The sequence below is a fragment of the Vulpes lagopus genome, chromosome 10 (genome assembly GCF_018345385.1).
Source record: "Vulpes lagopus strain Blue_001 chromosome 10, ASM1834538v1, whole genome shotgun sequence".
Classification (NCBI taxonomy): Eukaryota; Metazoa; Chordata; class Mammalia; order Carnivora; family Canidae; genus Vulpes; species Vulpes lagopus.
Genome location: NC_054833.1, coordinates 109,025,668 through 109,049,707, shown reverse-complemented (window position 1 = coordinate 109,049,707; position 24,040 = coordinate 109,025,668). Strand labels below are relative to the sequence as shown.

At 61.0% G+C, this 24,040-nt stretch overlaps 4 protein-coding genes across 26 annotated transcripts; 2 read left to right on the top strand and 2 right to left on the bottom strand.

Annotated features, from left to right (window-relative positions):
- Positions 1 to 228: 228 nt before the first annotated feature.
- Positions 229 to 3,355, bottom strand: B3GNT9 (UDP-GlcNAc:betaGal beta-1,3-N-acetylglucosaminyltransferase 9). The gene is made up of 2 exons (XM_041771291.1): positions 2,744 to 3,355; positions 229 to 2,416 (listed from the first exon to the last, which is right to left on the bottom strand). Exons 1-2 carry the CDS (start codon positions 3,081 to 3,083, stop codon positions 1,176 to 1,178), a joined length of 1,581 nt encoding a protein of 526 aa, XP_041627225.1. The 5' UTR covers positions 3,084 to 3,355; the 3' UTR covers positions 229 to 1,175.
- Positions 2,044 to 13,753, top strand: FBXL8 (F-box and leucine rich repeat protein 8). Of its 3 annotated transcripts, none has more exons than XM_041771299.1 (3): positions 2,044 to 2,123; positions 11,505 to 11,701; positions 12,460 to 13,753. In XM_041771299.1, exons 2-3 carry the CDS (start codon positions 11,550 to 11,552, stop codon positions 13,430 to 13,432), a joined length of 1,125 nt encoding a protein of 374 aa, XP_041627233.1. In that variant the 5' UTR covers positions 2,044 to 2,123; positions 11,505 to 11,549; the 3' UTR covers positions 13,433 to 13,753. The 3 variants fall into 3 exon arrangements, with proteins under 3 accessions (XP_041627233.1, XP_041627231.1, XP_041627232.1); XM_041771297.1 differs by lacking the exon at positions 2,044 to 2,123 and adding an exon at positions 9,788 to 9,910; XM_041771298.1 differs by lacking the exon at positions 2,044 to 2,123 and adding an exon at positions 9,918 to 10,937.
- Positions 4,435 to 15,087, bottom strand: TRADD (TNFRSF1A associated via death domain). 7 transcript variants are annotated; one of them, XM_041771300.1, is made up of 6 exons: positions 9,698 to 9,814; positions 9,012 to 9,150; positions 6,804 to 6,962; positions 5,680 to 5,957; positions 5,397 to 5,598; positions 4,435 to 5,250 (listed from the first exon to the last, which is right to left on the bottom strand). In XM_041771300.1, the coding sequence occupies exons 2-6, from the start codon at positions 9,034 to 9,036 to the stop codon at positions 4,940 to 4,942; spliced, it is 975 nt and encodes a 324-aa protein (XP_041627234.1). In that variant the 5' UTR covers positions 9,037 to 9,150; positions 9,698 to 9,814; the 3' UTR covers positions 4,435 to 4,939. The 7 variants fall into 7 exon arrangements, with proteins under 7 accessions (XP_041627234.1, XP_041627238.1, XP_041627236.1 ...); XM_041771304.1 differs by having other exon boundaries at positions 9,069 to 9,150; XM_041771302.1 differs by lacking the exons at positions 9,012 to 9,150; positions 9,698 to 9,814 and adding an exon at positions 14,611 to 15,087.
- HSF4 (heat shock transcription factor 4) lies at positions 13,901 to 23,471 on the top strand. 15 transcript variants are annotated; one of them, XM_041771276.1, is made up of 18 exons: positions 13,901 to 14,457; positions 15,008 to 15,116; positions 15,205 to 15,332; positions 15,428 to 15,552; positions 15,817 to 15,892; positions 16,045 to 16,109; positions 16,633 to 16,735; positions 16,984 to 17,111; positions 17,233 to 17,460; positions 17,951 to 18,056; positions 18,147 to 18,212; positions 18,331 to 18,400; positions 19,177 to 19,264; positions 19,545 to 19,763; positions 22,252 to 22,343; positions 22,479 to 22,781; positions 22,935 to 23,246; positions 23,329 to 23,471. In XM_041771276.1, the coding sequence occupies exons 1-18, from the start codon at positions 14,335 to 14,337 to the stop codon at positions 23,334 to 23,336; spliced, it is 2,349 nt and encodes a 782-aa protein (XP_041627210.1). In that variant the 5' UTR covers positions 13,901 to 14,334; the 3' UTR covers positions 23,337 to 23,471. The 15 variants fall into 15 exon arrangements, 10 of the variants coding, with proteins under 10 accessions (XP_041627210.1, XP_041627206.1, XP_041627208.1 ...); XM_041771272.1 differs by having other exon boundaries at positions 15,428 to 15,892; XR_005990274.1 differs by lacking the exon at positions 22,252 to 22,343 and having other exon boundaries at positions 15,428 to 15,892.
- Positions 23,472 to 24,040: the final 569 nt, after the last annotated feature.

Below are 24,040 nucleotides of genomic sequence, written 5' to 3'. Positions count from 1 at the left end.
TTCAAATGTGTGTACAGATTTTTGTAAATATGACTCTTTTGTAATTAACTCATGTACAGCCTCATCCTATAGAGTTTAACAATGAATGTGCAGGGGACCTGCCCCAGGCTCCTAAGTGGTTCCTGGGCGTACAGCCAGCCTTATGTGGCACTCCCATAATTTTGTGACTGACTAGTGTCTTCCCATTTGGACTGTGGCCTGGCCAGAACCCCCCCCCCCCCAACACACACACACACACCCCACTGTAGGGGCAGCCAGGACTATTCCCATCTTCCTAGAATAGGGGAACCCTCCTCATGCCCTGCCCATACCCCTCCAATAAAGACCTATGCCCTCAGCAGCGGCTCACCATGTGCTGTTGCTGGATGTTTGTACTAAATAATAAGCATGGGAGTGTTGATTTTCAAGAAAGTGGGTGAACAATATGGGAAGTTTTGTGGTAGAGTCATCTTAGGTTCCTTGCCTCTCTGGAGTGGGGCAGCACAGCTTCAAGTAGGAGACTGGTGTGTGTGTGTGTGTGCAAATTCTTGTGTGGTGGAGAAAGACTCTAGGTAGGACCAGGCAACTCAGTGTGTCTCCATCCGTGGTGTTCCAGCCAGACCAGGGCCTAGGAGGGGTTGGCTTCAGGAAAGAAGACCTCAGAAGAAGATCTAAAGGTGAGTACATGGCTGAAAATCCAATTTGGAGGGACAGATGGGAATCAAAATGCCTACCTTCAGATTGAGTTCTAGCAGAATGCCTGCCAGTTCCATGAGGACTGAGGCCAGGCCCCCACACCTCCTCCAGCCTTGAGAAAGATCTGCATGTTATCACTCAGGGACTTCCAAATCAAGGAGTATGGTCCTATTCCATGAGCCTCTGCCACCACCCATCCCCAACCCCCTAAAACCTACTTGGTGCTAGGAGGACCAAACATGTCCACCTGTTTGGTGGGTCTTGGTGCTCTTTGGCCTCAGTCCTGGCTGTCTCAAAGAGCTACCATTCAGTTGCTTCTAGATCACTTCCCAGTAGGGTAGGTGTGCAGGAGCCAAGCTCAATCTTCATTCCCTAGGGACTCGAGGCAGACTTTCAGGGGTAGGAGGCTAGATTTTGAAGTGTACCTCTGGGAAACAACTACATACACGGCAGTAACCCTCCTGGGTCTTAGTGAGAGGCTCTTGGGGCCATGAAGGTGGCTAGGGGCCCCACTGGAAAGAGCCAGCAGCGACAGGCCATGGACGGGCGCAGGCTGGCCCTTGGGGCCCGTTCAGTAGGCGCCACATAAGCCACATGTCCGAGGCCGAGAGCCCGTGCACTACTACCAGCTCTCGGTAAAAGCAGGGGTCAAAGGTGCGCAAGTGCGGCGCGGCTGAAGGACGAGGGATGCCAAAGGTGCGGAAAGCAGGGTGAGGCTCGGGTATGAGCCGAAGGCGCTGGAGACACATACCCAGAAACACGTCGTCAATGGGGAAAAGCTCAACCTGCGCGCAGGCGCCGGCCAGGCGACGCAGCGTGGCCCCCGAGAGCACAAAGCCGCCACCACCCGCGTAGGCCGGGTAGGCGGGCAGGCCGTACACGGCCTCCGGGATGTAGTACTTGCTGGCCCGCGTGCGGATTGGACGCGCCTGCACGATCACATCACCCGCAAGCAGGTCCTGCGCCGGGTCCCGCGGCGCCAGGAACGCCAGCAGGTTTCCCACGTGCACAAACACGTCTGCGTCGCCCTTAAAAACGAAGCGCACCTGGGGGCAGTAGGCGGAGGCCCAGGCCAGGAAGTGGATCTCCTTGAGCGTTAGGTTGAAGAACGTGTCGTCGAACGCCCAGAGGAGGATGTCCGCGTACGCGCGGCTCTCGGCACGCAGCAGGGCAGGCCAGTGGCTCCGTGGGCCGTCCCCCTCCGCGTCGGCCCCGTCGGTGCCCGCGCCCCGGGGCACGCCCAGCAGGAACACGCGGCGCACGAGCGCCCCCTGCACGCGACCCTCAGCACCCCACGTCTGGCGCACGGCTTGGCGCCGCTCGAAATCCGCCGCCACCGACTTGACGGCGATGAGCAGGTCGGGGCCCCCCGCGGGCGAGCCATCCCCTCGGCACTTGTGCGGCTGGTTGATGAGCAGGGGGAAGCGCCGCTGGTCCTTGGCGCGCAGGTAGCGGCCAAAGTCAAAGGGCCCCGTGGGTGTGGGCGGCTCCGGCGTGTCCCCTTCGTAGGCCAGCGGGGCCGCGGCGGCGCCTGCGTCCGGGGCCGGGAAGACGCGGAGGCCTGGGGTGGGCCCCGGCTCGGCCTCCCCTTGCGGCCGGGGGGCGCCGGTCGTCGGGGCCGCGCCCTCGCGCTGCGCGTAGAGGAGGAGGCCGAGGGCGGTGCCCAGGAGCAGCGTGAGAGACGCGTCCCCGCGGAGGCGCAGCCTCCGCCTCATGTCCGAGCGGCTGGCGCCCGCGCCCCCTGCGGAGAGACGCGGTCAGGGGCTCGCGACGCGGAAGCCATTGGCCGGGAGGGGCTCCGGGCGTCGCTGTCCCCGAGGGGAGGGGGCGGTGGCCGCCGGCCCAGGGCCTCCCCTACGCGCCATCCATCCCCCTCGGGCGCTCCTGCTCTGGGCCGCGGCACCCGCGCGGGGCTGGGCACCCAGGGGGGCTGCAGGTTCCTCCTACACACAGTCCCCACCCCCTCAGCGCCGCCGGACGCGGCCCCCAGGCCGGAGGCGCGGGGCTCGGCCCTTCCCCGCCCGCCTTCCCGCCGCAAAGCCGATCCCTTCGACCACTCCCTACCCACCACGTCGCTCCTTGGGATCCTGACACGCTTGTCCCTTGGGAGCGGCGCGGCCCCGGACGCCAGGGCCTCCGGGGCTCGGCGCGGGGTCCCAAGGGCAGCCAGGGACGGGGCCTGGGCCAAGTGCAGCGTTGGCAGGAAGGGGGGGCCGGGGCCGCCGCCACGTGACCCTCCAGCTGTGCGCGCCTGGACATCTGGAGCTCGGCTCCGCCCTGGCGCCGCGGGCAGCGCCGTCTCCGTCTCCGAGGGGAGACTGATCTGAGAGGGCTCCCCCAGGCAGCTCTCGCTGGGCAAGCCTGAGGAGGCGAGTTCTGGTCTCGGGGTGGGCTCCAGTTCCCCACATCTGCTTGGGGGGGGAGCAGGAAGGAACTTTAGCCTCTGGTTAATCTCCACACCCCCACCTCTCCAGAGTGAGGCAGGGCCTGGCTTGGCAGGAGCCATGGGCAGGCGGGTCCCAAGCCCTGAGGCTGAGCATTTGAGGCATCTACTTGGCCACAGCCTCAGGCGATCCTTGGAAGCGCTTCTCAGCTCACCAGCAGCCCAGGTTCAACCACCAACCAGGCAGGACCTGTATAAGTCACAGATGGCGCAGGACCGGCTGCCTCCTTACTCCTGGCTCCGCTGTGCCGCCCCTGCTCCCGCCCCAGCAAACACACACTGGGACCAACAGGGCAGCTCATTCGACTCTCACAACTCTGGTAGTAGCTTTCATTGCTCGTGCCCAGAGGGGGCCCTGCCCCTCAGGGAGTTAAGTGACTTGCCCAGCATCATACAGGAAGAAATTAAGAGCATTGCCCTAGGTCTTCTGGAGTTCCGTCGGGCCTCTTTCCTCTGTCCTCCCTTGCCCCCTCCCCATCTGTCCACCAGGACAGGAGGCCAGCGCTGTCTGCCTTAACTTCACAGGTGAGCACTTCATTCTGTCTCCCCAGAGGCACCTCCCGACCCCATGGTCCCTAGTGCCCCAAACCAGCATAGCCTCCTACAGGCAGAAATAACTTGGCCTGGGTCACCGTAGGCCGGATTGGACTGGCAGGAATGGTTCAGCTTGAGGGATTCCTGAAGTAGGCTGATGAATAAAGGGCTCGATCTGGGACCCATGTGGGCAGAGCGTTCCTCTGGAGATTGAGAGCCCCCATCCCAGCAGGCAGCCCCACCCTCCATCCAACAAAAAGACAAACTCTGAGGTCCTCCTGGACTCTCCTCATCCGTTGGTACTAGGCCTGTTATCCTCCATCCTAAACAGCTCTCCATGTTCATCCTTTCCCCCATCTCTGCAGCCATAGCCTAGGCCTCCACCCCTATGCTCCCCCCCTCAACCTCTAACTCTTTCTCTCCCTCCTCACCAGCCTCCCAACCTTAACTCCTCAAATCCTCTAAATGCTTCTCACTGGCCTCAGTATAAAATCCAAAATCTGTAAAATGACTTACCAGACCTGGAACTGCCTCCCACACTCACCAGCCGCTCTCATTGCAAACCCACCTACCTACCCCTAGGTCCACCCACACCAAACTTTCTTTCCTTCTAACATTCCTCAAGACATCACCGCAGGTGAAGCTCTGCCCAAAATGTTGCCATTCCCTCAACCCCATACCAGCTCCCCTTTTCACACTCCTATCTCTTACTGGAAGCCTAGCCCCTAACCTGGGTTAGGCACCTCCTCAAAGCTCCCACAATTTTTATATTTTTCACAATAAAAAAAAACAGGTAATATTTTATTACTATTGCTTTAAATTTGCAGTCTGACACTGAGTATGAACTGGAGGCAGGGAGGTTTTGTGTATCTTGTTCACCACAGTATTTGCAGCACCCAGGATGATGGCTAGGACACAGCAAGTGCTTCATAAGTAGTTTAGTTGTTCAATGAATGAAGAGGTAAGGGCTGGCCAGAAGCCGTGCCTTTGGGGTGGGTAAACCGCTGGAGTAGGCCGCCCACGCACTCTACTGCTATTATAGTATCTGGGGCCAAATCCCCAGTGGCACCCCAACAGGCATGGTGGGTGCTTGCCCAACTCCTGGAGAAGGCAGTCAACACTGCCCAGGAGCTCCAACAGCTGGGCCAAGCGGGGTTGTAAGTGTGGTCTCAGAGTCCTGTGGATGGATAGGATCTCAGCAGTAGCAGCAGAAGGGACCCTAGGGTCATCCAGGTGCTCCAAACCCTGTTGGGCAACTGACCGATTGCCCCTTTTCTGGTACCCAGCCTAGGCCAGGCCACCATCGGGATTCGTGAGGCCCAGCAAGTCCTCTGCCAGGCTGGTGAGCTCGTTCTCCTCGAGGGCCTCTACGAGGCGCTGCAGTGTGGCGCGGCGGCCCTCGGCCTGCACGAAGCGCTTCAGCAGCTGGAAGGCCTGCTCGTAGAGCCCTTCGCGCTCATACTCATAGGCCAGGGAGTCGAGCGCCGGGTCCTTCAGCGCTCGGCAACCTCGCTGCAGGGAACGCCCCACTTTGCGCCATTTGAGACCCACTGAGCGCGCGAACTTCTGTTGGTCCTGCAGGCTCAGCGGCCGGTTCACTGCGGGGGCGTAGGAAGCAGAGTGAGCGCGCGGGGAGGTCAAGACGGGCACCACCCCCCCATTCCCGCCCCAGACCTTGCTCCTCCCCAAACTCTGCCTTCCCAAGGACTCTACCTCGCCCTCTGGCTCTCTGCGCACGCCTCACCTATGGGTTGTCCTTGGAACAGAAAAGTCTGGCCAGGTGGCGGCGGCGGCGGCTTCTCCTCTGAGAGGGAGGTGGCAGTGGCCAGGGACTGCGAGGGCGCTGGAGCGACCTCCACGTCGCCATCCTGGCGCCCCGAGCCACACGTCAGGTTCCGCAGTGCGTCCTCCAACTCCGAGAGTTCCTCGTCCCGGAGCCGATCAGGCTAGGGAGGGGAGTGCGGCGTCGGTGGGGGTCTTAGCCTTGGTCCCCGCCCCACGCCAACCTGGCCCCGGCCCAGCCGCACCTTCTGGGCAAAGATGCAACTCAAGCAGCGCTCCTCATCCGTCAGCAAGGTGTCCAGCCGCTCCGCGCCGGCGCGCAGCTCCAGTTCCAAAGGCATGGAGCGCTGGGCGAGAGCCGCCGCCAGGCACGCTTGCAGCGCGGCGCGCAGCGACCCCTCGCGGTAAGCGCGGAGGAAGCGGCTGCAGGGCTGGCGCCCGCAGAAGCGCAGCTGCACAATCAGCTGCGGCTCACTGCGGTGGATCTTGAGCATCTGCAACACGTCTGGGCTCCCGCCACTCTCTGCGGAGGCGGATAGTCAGGCGACAGGAGGTCCCCACGCGGGGCCGTTCTCCAAGCGGCCGTCGTGGGGTGAAGCCCATGCAGACTCCCTCCCTGTCCCGAGCTCCCAGCCGGGAAACAAAACTGGGAGGCACACAGCAGCAACCCAAAATGAAGGCCAGAACCTATCACAGGGAGTACCCTAAGACAGAGTGGGTGCCACCCCAGCCCCATCCTTGAAGCCCCAAATAAGGGTAGGCAAAAGGGACGTGGGGAGAGGCTTTGCAGCACAGAGAGGGGCATGTGCCCAGGGCAGCCAAGCCATCTGGGTAGGCGGCCACCGGGGCAGCGGAGGAGCGAGAGGTCTCAGGTCTTCAGCCTCTACCAACTGTAGCTCCCGCTGCCCAAGGAGGCGGATCCCCCAACCAGTCTCAGCTTCCTGTGGCCTCTGCCCTGAGATGGGAAAGGGGCCCAAAAGGTAGGGACTGGGGAGGGGTCTTGGGCAAGGAGTGCTGCAGTGAGAGAGGAAAAGAGAAAGATACCCGATTAGTAGAAAGCAGTGAGCTGGCTGGTCTGGGGAGTGCGGGGCATCGAGCGGGGCTGGGGCGTTAGTGTGCATACAGGCAGATCACACACAGACACGGGGACACACGTCTACACCTAAGGGCACACATACATAAACGGGTAAGATGGAGCCTATGAAACCAGGCATCCCTCTCCTCTCCCCCTGCCCCCGTCAAATCTTTTCCATAAGGCAGTGGTTAAGCACAGGCCCACAGAGTTGAGGAGCTGGGACGTGGCCCCCTGGTGTGGCCCACGAGAGGCCCAAGCCCTCCTTCCTCTTCAAGTGCCCCCCTGCCCACGCACCTGCCAGCGCAGTCCGCAGAGCCCTGTACACCGGCACCTTCTGCTGGGCCTGAGCGTAGGCATCAGATAGGACCACCTTGTCCAGCGAGGACTCCACAAACAGGTATGCGCTGCCCACCCACTCCTCGAGTCCATCTGGCCCAGTCGCCATCTTGCCTCCTGGAGACGCAGATGGTCAGGCATCCAGACCACCCCCAACCCAGCCGTAGAGACAACTGTCCAGTCCTGAGTGGCTCAGCTGTCCCCAGCCAGCTGGCACATTTGTAAGGGGAAGTTCATCCTCCTACAGGCGGCCCCTTGTGCCTCTGAATCTGCACAGCCCAGCCAGCCTCAGCCCAGACCTGCGGGGAGGCCTGTCCCTCCACTAATTTCTCAGAGAAAGCCCAGGGTTACAGTGGCAGAGAAAGGGAGATATTATCCTGCAGTGATGACAGAGAAGTTCTGACCCCTCCTGGGCCAGGATGTCTCTCTTTCAAAGCTGACAGGAGCCATCCTTATCGTGGACAGTGCCCATGCTACACAGCCAACCGAGCCCATGCCCTGGTATGCCTTCAGCTTAATCTTGAGCCCCCAAGATCACTTTGGGACCACAGCCCCCATTAGGTTTTCTCACCTGCATTCCTACTGTACCTCCTGGTTTCATTTTAAAGGATACCTGTGGTTTTCACCTGCCCAGATTCCCTCTCCCAATCCTGACTGACCTTTGGGGCATCCCCTCTCCCCTCTTCTCAATCCACAGCTAACCCCACTCCTTAGTTCCAGGTGTGCACAAGTGAAATATACCTAGCCAAACTGCATATTCCACTCCTCTTTCTAAAGTGATTTGTTCAGAGTTGGACATAGGTTTTAGTTTGGACCAATCAGAACCAGCCTGCAACCTTAGCTGGACCGATAAGAAAGAGATATTGTTTCCCTTCCCACCAGACTAAGCTGGAAGAAAGGATAGGACTCATCTGCCACTGCCTGGAAAGAGCCTGGCTGAGGATAAAATCGACACAGAAAGATACACAGCCGAAGATGAATAGGTGCGTGCCCAACTGTACTGTGCTCCTGGCTCTGTCTGCACCTTGAACTTTCCAGTTATGTGAGTTAAATCATTCCTTTATGTTCTAAAGTCCTTGGAGCTGGGCTCTTGTCTTATGCAACTCAAATCATTCTATTACAGATTTCCTCCTTGTCCAGACAGAGCCAGGGCCCCTTGCTGCTTATATCTCTTCTATCTGTCTTCTGACAATATCCTAGCCCTAGATGGGGGAGGGGGGCAAAATCCCAGTCAGGAAACCACTTCTTTGACCCTCCTCAGCTTAATTGCCTCCCAGTTACAGCACCATGAGGCAGCAGGTGGAGAATTGCCCTGCCTCTTCCTCCCTTCCTCACCTTAGGCAACATCCCATCCTTTTCCTAGAAACGTAGGCTCAAGACCCCACCTACCGCCCCACCAGTCACACTTCTTTGTCTCTGATCTTTGTTATTTATATACAGTAGGCAGGGACGGTTGGGGAGTTGCTGAGCCCTAGCTGTGAGCGTCCTGGATGTCAATCCTTTGAGCAGAACAGAAGGGGTGGCCCCAGCTGGAATTCGTTTACACCAGGGTCAGGGAACAAGGGAGGAGGAGGCACTGCCTGAGGGAAACAGGACCACAGCCTTGGACCTTGCTGGGGAAGGAGTAGGAATCCTGAGCTCAACGCAGAGGCTGCATTTCAGATCTCCCCCCCAGACCCTAACCTGAGAGCCAAAGCTAGGATAGCAACTGGGCAGGGGCCCTCCAGCATCACCCAGACCTGGCAAGAGAAATGATATCTGGTGATGGTCGCTCCCACCCTCAGTCTGAGCAGAGGGGACATGCCTTTTGAGCGCCCCCTGTCCTAACCTTCTGGTAGAAAACATTAATACTCCTGTATTTAAGCAAAGCAGTAGTCTGGAAATTAACAGGAAGCTAGCTAACATTGTTAGCAGGGGGTTGGGGAAGAAAGCAGGGGGAGAGGAGATTTTTATTTTCATTGTATTTAGTAACATTCTACTTTATGTAACATAGACATGTCCTTCATAGTAAAAGGCAACATAAAATTGAAGCAAAAAAACAAAAACAAAAAACCCAAACGGTGTAAGACTCTATAGGTGACAAGGGGGACCAAGAGCCGTACAAGACAAGAGAGACAAGTTAGGAGCCCAAGGGGAGTGGCCCAGAAGGTAGGAGAGTGTGGGGACCTGTCTGAAACATTTCCTCTTCCATGTCTTCTTAGCGCCGAGACTGAGGGTGCTGACCTCATGAATGTGATCGGCCCCAGGGGTGGAAGTAGGGGCAGGAAGAGGCCAGCGTCTGCCTCTCAGGACGGGCACTAAAACCCTGGAAGAAGAGGGGATGCCCCATGACACTGGCTGGTGGACCGCGGGAGGTCAAACAGGTCTGCGGGGCTGGAGGTGGAGAGCGGCAGGTAACAGGGGCCGGACCCTCGGCTCGCGTCGTTCCCTGGGCAGCTCCTTCCTGCGTGTCCTCCTGCAGAAGCGCATCCCCGGCAAGCCCCGCGCCTCACCGCCGGGTCCGCCGCTCGGAGGGTGGGCCCAGGCCGGGTCCCGGGGACTCCTGGCGAGCTGAGGCTGTGAGGGGCCAGCCAGGCGCAGCGCCCCTCCGCGGCCCTCGGGCGCCCCGACTCCGCCGGCCCGCCCCCGGCCTCCAGCTGCGCGCGCGTGCGGGGCTCGCAGGGCCTCGGCTCAGCCCTTTCAGGAGCCCCGCAGCCCGCCTCCCGCCAGCAGGGACCGGGCGCCCCCTCGAAGCCCCCCAGCCGGGCCCAGGAACCTGGGTGCTCACGGCGCCCCGCTGCCGGCGCCGCTCGCGGAAACAGCCCCACGGGCCGCCTCTGCCCCCGCCGGCACCGGGAAGCCCCCGCACTAACCTGGCCGCCTCGGCCCGGCCGGGATTCCCACGCCCGCGCGGCTCCTCGCGGCTGGGACGCTTCCGGGTGTGCGCGAGGCGCAGGGGCGGCGCCTGACCGAGCCGCCCCGTGGGCCGCGGCGTCCCGCCCCCTGCTCCCGGCCCGTCTTCCCGCCCACTGTGCGCCGCCGCGGGTCCCCGCCCCTGGGCACAGCCCACCCGGTCCGTGGAGCAGGTAAGACGCTGGCGCCGGAGGTTGGACGGCGAGAAGAACGGCCCGAGGCAAAAGCCTTCGGCGCTTTCGGCTCCTCCGAGGGGGTGGGGGGCGTGTGAGAGCTGCCCCGCTTTCTCAAGCGGGGAGCAGACGGACCAACAAGGGGCACCCCTGGACACCAGAATTGTCTAGTGACGTCTGGGGGCCTTGAGCTCTATGACCTCTGACCTCTCCTGCTCCCTGACACTCAGAACGGGACGCTGGTGGGTTCAGGTTCAAGCCTGGCCGGGGGTATCTGAAGTCCTAGATCCATGAGGCGCAAATTGCAGCGGGGACCGTTAGCCTGGAAAATACAGGGAAGTAGAAAACTGGCGAGTGGTGTGGAACGCTGCGTGGGAAAACCTTCAAGCACCCTACAAACGGGCAGCTTGGAAGAGGACGCACACTTTGCAATAAAGGCCGCGCTCCGGGCTGGGTCTGCAGAATTCCAGCTGAACCGAAGCCGCCCAACCCGAGCCTGGACTGCGCCGGGGGCAGGATCAACACTTGAACCCGGGGCGCCTCAGGCCCCAGAACCTGAGGCTTTCTCTGCCCCGCCGGCCTTTCTCTGGGAAGCTCCGGGGCCGTCTCCCCAGCGAGCTGGAGGGCAGGAAGACGCCTCCTCTCGCCGAGCAGATTCCGCGGGGCCCCACCCGCGCCCCAGCCTCCTGATTGGCTGGTGGTCCCCGCCAATTACAAGTCTTCTCCCCTGACCCCGCCCTATTAACCCTACCGTCGCTCTCCAGTGGCTGGCTGGGCCAGGACGCGGTTTCTAAACTCGGGACCTGTGGAATCAACTGGCATTTGTTGAAATTCAGATTCCTGGCCCCTACTTTTTCCGGAGAGCCTGATTTAATAAGTGGGGCTGTGGAATCTGTATTGTGAGCGAGCGTCCGGGTGATTCCGGTACCCCCCCGCCCCCCAAGGACTGAGTTCCAGTCCTTCCCTGGAACTCAGAGTATAAATTGGGAAGAAAACAGTTCTAGAAGATGTCTGGGAAACTGGTCTGGTTAGTCGGGGTGGCTCTGAGTGTGTGTATAGGGAGGCAAAAGGAGGCGAGATGGGCTCTCGGAGGGAGGGGAGGGGAGGATGGGGTTGTCCCAAGTCAGGGCTGGTGCAGCCGCCCTCCATCTTCCCCAGGGAAAACTTCAGTGACTAGGAGAAAGATCGGATAGCATTTTCCAATCCAGATATTCGGCTTTTTCAACTTCACACACAGGTGGTGGTTGCATTCCACCTAGTGTAGCATAAAATGCAGATCTATTCAAGTGAGAACGTAGTGTAAAGGAGAATCAGAAATCTTTCAGCATCCAGGGCCGATAATGGGTCTGAGACCTGTGCAGTAAGTGGGACAGGGCCTCATGCTTGGTTTAATAACTCGGCTAAATGCTCTGCTATCACTGTCTTGAAAGTACTAATAATATTTTCAGCAGAGTCCCACATTTTCATTTTGCACTGAACTTTGCAAATTATATAGCAACTTCTGGGCCACAGGTCTTTTTACACATGGGCTCCACTGGTCCCCTCAACATTTTGGATTTCTAGAGCCCAGAGACACCCCCCTCCCTCTTTCCAGGAGAGAGCTGTTGGAAGCAGCAGAGCTCCCACCCTGCACAGGGCCATGGCTGAGCCTGGAGAGCAACTGCCAGAGGAGGTGCTGGCACTCATCTTTCGCCACCTGCCCCTGCGGGACCGTGCCACCGCTGCCAGGGTCTGCAGAGCCTGGGCTGCTGCTGCTACCTGCAGTGTCGTGTGGCATGACACGACCATCAGGTGAGCAGACTCCTCCCTCTCCTGCCGCCTTCTTGCCTTCTCCCTTTCTCCATGGAGTTGGGGGTTGGGGGTATCCACATTTAAAAGCCTCATCATTACTAACATTTATCGACTGCCTACTATCAACCGGTGTTCGTGTTCTAAGTAACTTATATATACTAATTTAATCCTCACTAAAACCTTATGCGTTGGATAGTTAGTATTATCTCTATTGCACAGATAGGAAATTGAGGCAGAGAGATTTAATCATTTCCTACAGATCACTCAGCAAAATAGTAGTAGAGGCAGAATGGGAGCCTGACAGTCCAGAGGTCAGGCCCCATCTTCTTAGAGACCTCTGAGAAAGCTCAGTTCCTAAAATATCATTGGCTTTCCCTGCCAGGGTTTCAATTCGTGGCAGACACATCTTCTTCTAAAGGGTTAAGGTGGGCTCCCTGAGAGTCTCAAGCTTGAAGCCGGAGACAAGAAACCTGAAACCAAGTAGCTTCAGGGAAGGCATGTGGATACTGGAAAGTGTTTAACCTCTAACTGAGCATCCCTGTAAATAAAATCTGTAGACCAACAACATAGAAGGGGGGAGGAGTTAAGGTGGGAGATCCCTCGTTATCAGCGACTATTTTGGGGCAAGCTGGCATGGTCAGGACGAGGAGGTGTATGTGTAGGGTGTCAGAAAGTGGGGATGGTAGCTGTACTCCCGGCTAAGGGATGGGCAGAGGCTTCTCGCAACCAATGCCTTTTTCCACCGTTCTAACCCCAAGTTGCGACTGTGAGCGAGAAGGCACGCTGCTACCATACCTGTCTGCCTGCCTGGACCACGTTCACAACCTACAGCTGGAATTTGAGCCGTCGAGGGAGCCGAGCCGCCGTGCGGCCACTGAGCTGCTGACCGCCCTGGCGGGCCGCACCCCGGGGCTTCAAAGCCTGCGCCTGGAGTGTCGTGGGGAAAAGCCGCTCTTCGACGCGGGCCACGACATCCTGGACGCGGTGCACGCCATCTGCCGGGCCGCCAGTGCGCTGCGCCACCTGGACCTTCGGCGCTTGCCTTTTACCCTGGACGACGCGCTGGTGCTGCAGGCGGCACGCGGCTGCCCCGAGCTCCGCAGCCTTTTTCTGGACAACCGTACGCTGGTGGGCAGCGTGAGGCCCGACTCCGTGCTCGAGCTACTACAGGCTTGCCCGCGCCTGCGCGCCCTCGGCCTGCACCTCGCCAGCCTGTCGGGCTCTGCCCTGCAGCTGCTGGCGGCGCGGGACCGCGAGCCTTTCGCTCTCCTGGCCCTACGGTGCGCGTGCCCGGAGGACGCACGCGCGCCACCCTTGCCCGAGGAAGCCTGGGTTGCGGTGCGCCGCCGCCACCCGGGACTGGCGGTGGAGCTGGAGCTAGAGCCGGCCCTGCCTGCCGAGAGCGTGACGCGCGTCCTGCAGCCCGCCGTTCCCGTGGCTGCGCTGCGCCTCAGCCTTTCGGGGGATACGGTAGGCCCGGTGTGCTTCGCAGCGCGCCACTACGCCGCAAGCTTGCGCGCGCTCGAGGTACGCGCCGCTGCCTCGGCGGAGCTGGACGCGGCGCTGGAGCTGCTGGCGGCGCGGTGCGCGGGCCTGCGCGAGATACACTGCTTCTGCGTGGTGCGACCCTCGGTGCTGCGAGCCTTCCGCGAGCACTGTCCGCGCCTGCGCAGCTACACGCTCAAACTGACGCGGGAGCCGCATCCCTGGATGCCCACGACTGTGGCATGAGCGTAGCCGCGTCCCCAGCAGACCTGTGGCCACTGGAACGCTGGATGCGTTTGCCCAGGCGTGCGCCAAGTGACGGCCCGCTCCTTCAGGGCTCTTGGCTCTTGTGCCTCTGGAAGATCAGGGCAGGTGGGCTAGCGCCGGCACCAGCCCCGGGCGGCCTGAGTCCACAGGGTGGATCTCCCTAATGGGATCATCTCCCGCCAGCCCCGCTCCTCTGCGGACACTGCCAGCTCCGCGGCCCTGTCGTAGGGGGGCGGGGGGAGGACCCTGGCTCGGGCGGCCACTCAGGTGTGGGTGTGAAATAAACAAATCCCGCAGCAACAGCGTCCTCTGGAAGGTGGGGCCCGCTCTGAGGGGGAGGGCGGGAACCCTCAGGCCCCAGGGCCGACCCGGCAGCAGTGGGGCCGATCAACTGAGCCCAAGCGGCTGCGGAGGTCGGGGCGGGGCCTCCGCACCCGGGAATGGCCACGCCCCAGGGCTCTGCGGACGGTGCCAGCTTCACTCCGCGCCCGCTCCCCACGTCCCCTAGCTCGCTCCTGTCTGCCCCCGCTATCCAGGCAATGGCCATCGCCTTCCAGGACTTTTCCAGCCCACAGCGGGCCGCGAACGGGTGATTTCTCCCGGAGAACAGGGGAGGGAAAGGCCCGAGAAGGGTCGACCTCGCGCCCAGGTCTCCCTGCCCGCCGCATCCCTCCACGCACAGTGGATCCCAGCCTCCCCCTCGGGTCGGCTGGCGCGGCGGCCGCGGCCGGAGCCCCGCCCCGCGGGCTCGCACGTGGCCCCCTCCTGACCCGGCGCCGGGAGGCGGAGTAGGGCGGGGCGGGCGGCAAGCGCAGCACTTTCCGCGGCTTTGACGAGCCCGCGGCGCCCGGCCCGAGCGCTTAGCCGGGCGAGACTGCGCCATGCAGGAAGCGCCAGCCGCGCTGCCCACGGAGCCGGGCCCCAGCCCCGTGCCTGCCTTCCTCGGCAAGCTGTGGGCGCTGGTGGGCGACCCGGGGACCGACCACCTCATCCGCTGGAGCCCGGTGAGGGCTGGGGCCCCTCGACTTCCCCAGTGGTCCCCGGGACCCTTCCACGTCAGTGAACATCCACGCCCCCCGCCCCCCGCCCCCCGCCCCCCGCCCCCCGCCCGGGACGGGGCTGTGGGTCCCTCGATCCGGCGGTCCCGTGTAGTTTACCGTGGAGGGGGTGTGCGAGACGGAGGTGAGGCGACTTCCTCCGGACCGGGACCGAGGCAAGGGTAGGAATCTTCGAGGTCACTTAGTTCCCTCCCCACCCGAGAGACAGGCCGGAAAACGGAGACCTGGAGAAGGGAAGGGCTGGGGCGGGGCTAGCTCGGCGACGCCGCGGTCCGGGACCCGCAGACTGCACCCCGGGCTGGCGCCGCTGCTCCCTCCGGAGTCGGGGTCCGGCCAGGGTAGGGAGTCCCTGCGGCCGCCCCAGGCCGGGTCCCCAGCGGGAGTGCGAGTGTGCGTGTGTGTGCGCGCGCCAGAGGCCGGCGGACCGTGCGCCGCGCGGCTCACCGAGGCCGGGTCTCCGCCCGCGCGGCGGGGGGGCGGGCGGCGTTCTTGGCAGAGCGGGACCAGTTTCCTCGTCAGCGACCAGAGCCGCTTCGCCAAGGAAGTGCTGCCCCAGTACTTCAAGCACAGCAACATGGCGAGCTTCGTGCGGCAGCTCAACATGTGTGAGTGCCCAGCGCCGGGCGCGGGGGTGGGTGCGGGGCACGTGGCGCGCGCGCGAGGCACGGTTCACCCGCACGCCCCACTCCGCAGACGGTTTCCGGAAGGTGGTGAGCATCGAGCAGGGCGGCCTGCTCAGGCCGGAGCGCGACCACGTCGAGTTCCAGCACCCGAGCTTCGTCCGCGGCCGAGAGCAACTTCTGGAGCGCGTGCGGCGCAAGGTGGGGCGGCGTCAGGAGCCGGCAGCCCCGCGCGGAGGCCTTGAGGCGGCTGCAGGTTCCCGAGGACTCTGCGCTGACGGGGCCTTCGCCCGCAGGTGCCCGCGCTGCGCAGCGACGACGGCCGCTGGCGCCCCGAGGACCTGGGCCGGCTGCTGGGCGAGGTGCAGGCTTTGCGGGGAGTGCAGGAGATCACCGAGGCGCGGCTGCGGGAGCTCAGGCAGTGCGGGGGCGGGGGCCGGGAGGGGGCGGGAGGGAGAAGGGGCGTCGCGGCGAGCCGAGGGCGCCGCGGCCGGGCAGGTGTTCTGGACAGCTCCTTCCTCCCTCGGTCTCGGTGCCTCCACCCAGACAGACGGGCTGAGCTGTGGCTCTCTGTTCTGTATGGATGGCGCACACCTGGCCGTCTTGGGTTTAGACCTGCCATGGGGCGGGGGGTGACTGGGCGGACTCTCGGATGCCTCAGCACCCTCCCACGCCTTTCCCGCAGGCAGAACGACATCTTATGGAGGGAGGTGGTGACTCTGCGGCAGAGCCACGGTCAGCAGCATCGCGTCATTGGCAAGGTGTTCCTCTCCCCCTACCCTGCTTCTCTCTCCCGCCCCAACACACCCACCTTCTCCCGACTTCTCTGCTCAAAGGGGCAAATCCACCTGCAACTGCCTGTTGGGTGGGGTCAAGGTCCCAAATATGAATTAACCCTTTGCTTCCTCTTTAGCTGATCCAGTGCCTCTTTGGGCCACTTCAGACAGGGTCCAGCGGTGCAGGAGCTAAGAGAAAGCTGTGAGTGAGAAAGTCAGGGATGTCCACGCCACACCCCCATGCGCGCACACTTCCAGGAGCCTCCTTGCCAGAGGCCCCATGCAGGGACTTCTCCAGAAGCTCTCTCACCAGGAATCCTCATTCTTCTTCCCTGCACTACAGTTTTCCTCAACCCATGGCAATCTCCCCAAGGGCGCCCCCTCCAGGACTTTCCCTCTCTCCCCCTAAGTCTACCACCAAGTACTCTCCCTTCCCATATCCTTGTGTTCCAGGACCTTAGCCCCCAATTTTTCCCCCAGCAGCCCCCTCACCCTCACCCCAAAGCATCCCAACACCCGAGGGTCAGGGGCTCATACCATGCTCCCTCCCTCCTCTCTCCACCCCCAAAGGGCCCCCATTTCTGGGGGGAGCCCCTTCTGCCTCCAGCATGTGACTGATGCCCTGGCAACAGGCCTCAGCTCTGCTGACTTGGCTGCTGGGGCCTAAGGGAGGGAGGTGCAGGCTGAGAGGCATGGGGGATGAACCTGCCCTGCCCCCTGCACAGGTCTCTGATGCTGGATGAGGGGAGCTCATGCCCAACACCGGCCAAATTCAACACCTGTCCTTTACCTGGTGCCCTCTTGCAGGATCCCTACTTTATCCAGTCGGTAGGTTTGTGCTACTCCTCCCTTCCCTAGGGCACAGTTGGGCTTATGGAGAGCCTGTTCCCTTCCCCCATGTCCCTAACAGGAAGAGAACGTGGAGGCCAGCCTTTCTTCCTCCAGACCCTGGCTCCCCAGCATGGACTGAGCCTCCCTCCTCAAACCTAACTCCTTAAGTCCATGTGGGTACTGGTTGGGTTATGGCTCGCCCTGTGGCTTGAGGTAAGGGACTGGGCCTTGTTATCTACTTATAGCCCCTCCCAGAGACCACCTTGGGCCTCAGCAGCTCTCATAGGGCCAGGGGCCCTATCATCTCTGACATCCATGAAGACTCTCCCTCCCCTGATGGGACCAGGCTTTCTCCTTCCAGTGGTGGCAGGAGGTAAGACCAATGGGGCTGCCCTCTGGGGAGCTTGTGGGGAAGGGCCTGGCAGCCTAGATGGCTGTGGGGGTAGAGGGGGAGGTCAGTGCCAGGGTCTGGTTGAAGCTTTTCTCCGGTGCAGGGAGAAGGGCCTGGCACTGCTCAAAGAAGAGCCGGCCAGCCCAGGGGGGGAAGGCGAGGCTGGGCTGGCCCTGGCCCCAAACGAGTGTGACTTCTGCGTGACAGCCCCTCCCCCACTGCCCGTGGCTGTGGTGCAGGCCATCCTGGAAGGGAAGGGGAACTTCAGCCCCGAGGGGCCCAGGAATGCCCAACAGCCTGAACCAAGGGGTCCCAGGGAGGTACCTGACAGGTGAGCCAAGAGTCCATGACGTGAGCCCTGTGGGCCACTTTTGCAGATAGACCACCACTAAGTAGCTTCCCAGCCTTGTCTGTCCATTGTGGCTGAGGGGGAGGTGGGGATGATGATCTGACCTGACTTCTCAGAGTCCCCTGGAAAGTAGAAACTCCCATCAGGTCAATCAGTATATCTATGGTAGAGCTCAGGAATCTGTATTGTAGGAGCTCATTTCAGCATTGGAAACATTGTAAAGTAGATAAAAGTTTAAGAACCACCGGTGTTGACAATTCTAAAGCAAGGGGGCGTATCCCGAGGCCAGGGATATCCATGACTCAAACCTCACATCGAAGCTAGGAAGCAGAAGCACTCTAAGTACACTCTATGTGGGGAGCCCTCTCCTACTATTTTGTAGATGTCAGATTTTGATGCTGATGTATCCAGCTTCCTTGGGAACCTAATAGGGGGTGAACACTGAAGGCCAACAGTAGTTCTCTGTGTACAGGGGGACTCTGGGCCTGGACAGGGGGGTGCGAAGCCCAGAGAATCTGCTGCCTCCCATGCTGCTTCGGGCCCCCCCTGAAAGTGTGGAGCCTGCAGGGCCCCTGGATGTGAGTACACCTTTAGCAGGGCAGGGGCATGGGGCTCCGTGAGGTCCATTTAGCCTGGGGAGGGCACCACTGATTGAGAACTTCCCCCAGGTGCTGGGCCCCAGCCATCAAGGGCGAGAATGGACCCTGATGGACTTGGACATGGAGCTGTCCCTGGTAAGACGAAGGTGGGGAAGGCAGGGGGTTCAAGTTGCTGAACCAAGCCCTCAGCCAGAGCCCCAGCCCCACTCCTCAGTGCTCCTCCCCTGCTGCTTCAAGGGGTTCTTCTCTGCAGATGCAGCCCTTGGGTTCAGAGAGGAGTGAGACTGAGCTGGCGGTCAAGGGGTTAAATTCTCCAGGACCAGGTAATAGTTGTGGTAACCACCTGGGGGAGGCCCTAACTGGTGGGAGCTTCCTGGCTCTGGTGAGCTGGGCAGTTTGTGTTTTGGAGGGGAACCCCCAAGTTCAGGTGGCCTTTCAGAGAGCTGTTTATGCCACCCATCCTCTCCCCACTGGGTGACAGTGGGGAGGTTGAGGATGGATGTTCATCTTGACGGACCAGAGGGCAGGGCAGGTGAGGCTTTCCTTTCCTGAAGAAAGAAGGAAGAGCTATTTCTCCCTGCTGAGCACAGCCCAATCCTCCTAGGGAAGGACTCCACACTTGGGGCACCACTCCTGCTCGATGTCCAAGCGGCTTTGGGAGGCCCAGCTCTCAGCCTTCCTGGAGCTTTAACCATTTACAGCACCCCTGAGAGCCGAGCCAACTACCTAGGCCCAGGGGCCAATCCCTCCCCCTGAGACCCGCTCTGCTGTGAAGCCAGCCTAGCTGAGGGGCTGGCCTGCAGCAGCACGCCCTTCTTAGCTTCCTGGTGCCCCTTGGAAGAGGCTGAAAAAAGACCCTGCTACTTTGCAGTCCTTCTCCATTACTGAGTCCTGCATATAAACAGCATTTTTTTTTCTGTGTTTCTGGTCTCTTTTCTCTACCGACCAGGGAGCACAGAAGTCAGGGGTGGGGGGTGACTCTGCATTCATAGACATTTCCAGATCCTAAGGCTTTAATAGCAGAATATCTGGAGAGTGGAAGTGCTTGGGGAACCAGCCCCTAGTTCTGCTTAGGCTCCCCTCCTCTGGCTGGATCCAGGGCTGGCACGTGGCCACAGCAACCTCCGGAACTCAGGGGCTTTTGGGGTCACATCCAGCTCCACAATGCAACTGCTCTGTGATCCTGGGTAAGCTGGTCCCCTTCTCTGAGCTTTATCTGGGATAAGCCAGAGGGTTCTAGAAGATGGCTGTTAAGCTCCTGGGAACTGCCAGGCCCAGTGGGCGCTGGATGCTTGGGGGGGGGCAAGCCGAACTTCCCCCTCCCTGGCTCATCCCGTGCACCCCAGGTGGAGGGGGAAAGCCGACTCTGCGACTCTGCGTGGAAGCCCGGGCGGCGCGCGGCCCCTGCGGCCTGCCTCCCGGTGTCCCAAGAAGAACGCCCCCTCCCCCGCCCCCCCTTCCCGGCAGCCCTGGCCGCCCCGCCCCCGCCGCAGCTGCTGCTCTCCTCCCCACCCTGCCCGGCCCTTTCTGCCTCGTCATCTACTGCCCCGCGGAGGCTCGACCCGTGAGTGGGGCCGCCCGGGGCGCGTCGACCCGGGAGCCCCACCCCACCCGGCTGGGGGAGGGAAGAGAAACTGAGACAGGGCAGAGTCCGCGCCCCGCCACCCCCCGCGGAGCTCCAAGGAGGTCTGTGAGCACCGCCCCTCCGCCGGATTCCGACCGTGGGACTGGGTGGAGGGGAGGTAAGGGCAGCCCTGCGACTGCAGTTAGGGTAAGGCTCCGGCCTTTCCCACAACCCTAGCTCCCTAGCGGGAGCCGGCGCCCACGGTGGGAGGGAGGCCGAGACCCCCCTCGAGGCCTCGCATGCCGAGCCACCTGGAGCCCCGGGAAGGATTTGGCCTGGGACCTAACTTCGCTGTTCACTTCGGGGCATTGAATTGCAGAGGGAGGACCCCGAGAGCTGGGGTCTCCGCACCCCAGACGGGACAAAGTGCAGGACTTGGCATACTGCAGGGAGGAAGCTAACATGAAAATAACTTGGGGGAGCAGCGAGGGAGAAGGAGGGGCCAATCCAGTCCGCATCCCCCACCCCCCCACCCCCGCACGTGTACAGAGTAGGTCTTGCGCTGGCAACTGGGGAGAGTCTTTGGAGGTCTCCGCTGAAGAGGGCAGAGGGTCCATGTACATAGTGCGTGACTTCAGCGTGGTGGTGAAGGATTATGCTGTTCACTGGGGCACGCAAGAGAAGGAACCAGTCTGCCTTTGGGACACTCAGGCACTAGGGTGGACGAGGGGACATTTTAGTCTTAGAGGGTGGGTCCATAGCATGGAGGGAGAGGAAGGGTATTCCAGACTTAGGGAACCGCATCTGCAAATGTTCAGATGTGCCAGGGGCTTGCAGGGTTCTCGCAGCGCTGTGTGGTATAGGGAAGTGCGGGAAAGCCTGGCTGCACAGAGGGGTGGAAGGTGGCTTGAGGAGCCAGACCAGATCATCTCGGTTCTCTCTGATGGACGGTGGGGGCGGGCGGGGGTGGAGGAAGGGGACAGGTAGGGCTGATAAGCTGCTTGGCAGGAGATCTCATTGTAGTTCAAGCTAGAGCAAGTCAGATTCCAATTCTGTCACTTGGTCTCTCTGAACCTGTCTCCTCATCTGTAAAATGGGGACAATAAATCCTGTCCCAGAGACTTGTCAAAGTCACTATGCTGCGAGGGTGATGGGATGGCAGTGAGAGGTACTTGGAGAGACTGTCATAGGAGATGGGTGATGATAGTGGGGTTGAGGGAGGATGCTGATGGAGACCCACTGAGTAGAGGAGCAGCATTTGTCAGAGATGTGACATGAAGGGAGAAGGAGGAAAAAAAAAAGAGAGAGAGAGAGAAGGAGGGAAAGGGGGTAGTCCCGGCCTCTGCTCAGTGGCCTGGGGGGAAGGCTGACACTTCAGTATGGCCAGGAGGGATGAAATGGCCAGGGAAGCATAGCATGACACCAAGTGGTTGTGAGAGAGACCTGGGAGGCAAGCAAAATGGGGGCCAGGACCAAAGCCGCTCTCCCAGACCTAGAGCCAGGTAGAGAAGTAGAGGAGTGACCCCAAAAGGAGGATGAGACCCAGGAGGGTTCTGTGTGTATAAAGCCAAGGCTAGCGGAGATGGGCTGGGAGAGACTGGTCTAGGGCCTGACCTCTTTGCCCCTTTATGCCAGGGGCCTTGCTGCCTGGGTCAGGCCACCCCAGAAGTGATGGACCATTGTCCTTAGTTGTTAATAAATTGATAAAGCAAATTAATTTCTGCCTAACACCTGCTGCTTGCTAGAGACAGTCTCTCAAAATGGGAAGATCTGTGAAAGAAAACAGTAGAGGTTCAGCAAGCATTTGTTGGCAGCTTTTACGACTTGGGTCCATGGTATTTAAAAATGAAGCAAGAGGGGCGCCTGGGTGGTTCAGTCGACTAAGCATCTGCCTTTGGCTCCAGTCATGATCCCAGGGTCTTGGGATGGAGCCCCAGGTCGGGTTCTCTACTCAGCAGGGAGTCTGTTTCTCCTGTTCCCTAACTCTCTCCCTCTGCCACTCCTCCCGCTTGTGCTCTCTCCCTTTGTCAAATACATAAATAAAATCTTTTTTTAAATAAAAAATAAAGATGAAGCAAGAGACGATTTCAGGGCATCAGGGAGACAGTTGGATCTCAGCTAATGTCAGGAGATCTTGGTCAGAGACCAGATTGGGGTTGCAACACAGTGTTGGCATTGTGGGAGGCTGCAGGGGCAGAGCCTACCCGGGAAGGATGGGCCTGGGGTCAGAATAAGGAGCCTGGGCCTCCTCTAGTCGGTGAGGGGAGGCTCTCAGCACTCGTTCTCTGGGTGCAGAGGGGACTCGGCATCCCGCAGGGTCTAGGCTGCGCAGGAAACGCCAGACTAAGAGACGAGGATGACAGAACTGTTCAGCGGATAGGCTGGAAGGACCTGGCTGCAGCTGGGTGCGGGTGTCTATCAGGATCAATCGCAGGTCTTGCTGCCTGGAAGCAGGCTGGGAAAAAGCAGTTTGGATGAACTGGCTCCGAATAGAATGCCTGATCCGCAGGCCGTGGGGGCTCAGGAGCGCTGTGCTAACTGGGGAAAGGGGTAGAGAGTAGACGAGGACCTGGGGATAGCACAGAGGACAGAGCCACGGCTGACGTTTAGGGACCCAAGGAGGAGCCTGAGGAGGCGACAGAAGCGGCCTGAGAGGCAGGACAAGTCCTGTGCTGAGGAGCTGTTCCGCTGCCTGCGTCGAGGTGAGCGTCGGTGCCAGCCACCAGCCACGAGTGTTCACTGAGACCCTGGGAGAGAAGTCAAGGCCGGGGTGTGTGTGTGTGTGTGTGTGTGTGTTTGTGTGTGTCAGCCCCACTCTGTCCCCCTCCCCCATGCAGCCCCTGCCATGGGCAACGCCCAGGAGCGGCCCTCAGAGACCATAGACCGCGAGCGGAAACGCCTGGTGGAGACGCTGCAGGCCGACTCGGGGCTGCTGCTGGACGCGCTGCTGGCGCGGGGCGTGCTCGCCGGGCCCGAGTACGAGGCGTTGGACGCGCTGCCCGACGCCGAGCGCAGGGTGCGCCGCCTGCTGCTGCTGGTGCAGAGCAAGGGCGAGGCCGCCTGCCAGGAGCTGCTGCTCTGCGCCCAGCGGACCGCGCGGGCGCCCGACCCCGCCTGGGACTGGCAGCACGTGGGCACCGGTGAGCCTGCGGGGCGGGGCCTCAGCCCGGGGCGGGGCGCGCGGGGCGGGCGGGGCGGCGTGCGGAACCGAGGGGCCGTCCCCGACTTGGGTCTGTGTCAGGGATACTGCAGAGGCGGAAAGTGAGCCTCGGATACCCCCGCCTCCGCCCCAGGCTACCGGGAACGCAGCTGGGACGCTGCGTGCCCTGGCCACTGGACGCCAGAGGCCCCTGGCTCGAGCACCACTTGCCCCGAGCTGCCCCGAGCTGCAGACTGCGGCGAGCCCGGGGCTCCTGGGGGCTCCGAGGCAGCGCAATCAGGATCCCTCGAGGAACCCGATCCCGAGCTGGAAGCTGGCGCTGAGCTGGAGTCGGAACCCCAAATGGATTTGGAACCAGAACCGGAGGCAGAACCGGAACCTGAACTGGAGCGGGAACCCGAACCGGAGCCGGAGCCTGACCTCGAGGCGGGTGATGAGTCTGAAGGTGTGAGGCTACCCAAACCCGTGGGGGATTGCCGGGAGGGTGGACCCCACTTGACTAACCACTTTTCCCCTATCATCTTTAGATTCCTGAATGCTGGAGCGCTCTCAGGCCGCTCCCTGCTCAAGCCAGATAGGAGCTGGGATTCTGCGCTGGCTGGGATCCTTGCCAAGCCCCCGTCTGACTCAGTACCCCAGGAGGTGAATAAACTCCGGAGGTTGTCTGGGCTCTGTGACTCCTGCTCTTTGCCCAGGAACTAGGCTGTGGGTCCATGCCCCTGAGTCTCAGCAACCTCAACAGCCCTGTGCCCCAATGTCCAGTCTTTAGGCCCATTTTGTCCTCAGTATCCCAAGCTGCACCCCCCGGAACCCTCAGTCCCAGCGCCCCAGTGGGACAAGTACCAGACCCTGGGGCCCTGCCCCACAGTCCTTTTCCCCTCATGAACCAACTGGAGGTGTCTATGGGGGGCGGTGTAGTCACCTGCCCCACTTCATGGTAGCCCTTGGGCCTGGGATAGAGAGCCAGGGAAGGGAGGCTTCCCTCCACTTAGGGCAGGCTGGAGCTCACAGTCTTGGGAAGTAATATCAGGAAAGAGGAAGAGGAAGGGATCTTGGGTAGACAGAGGCCACACACTTCATTGTAATTGTTTTAATTGTCTGGCTTCTCTCTAGACTGGGAACTCAGTGAGGGTTCTGACCAGTAACTGGCACATTGAAGGTGCTCTACACAAAATCACTGACTAAATGAAAAAGGACTTTCCAGTTGCCTTTCTAAGTTTTACAGATGGGAAAACCAAG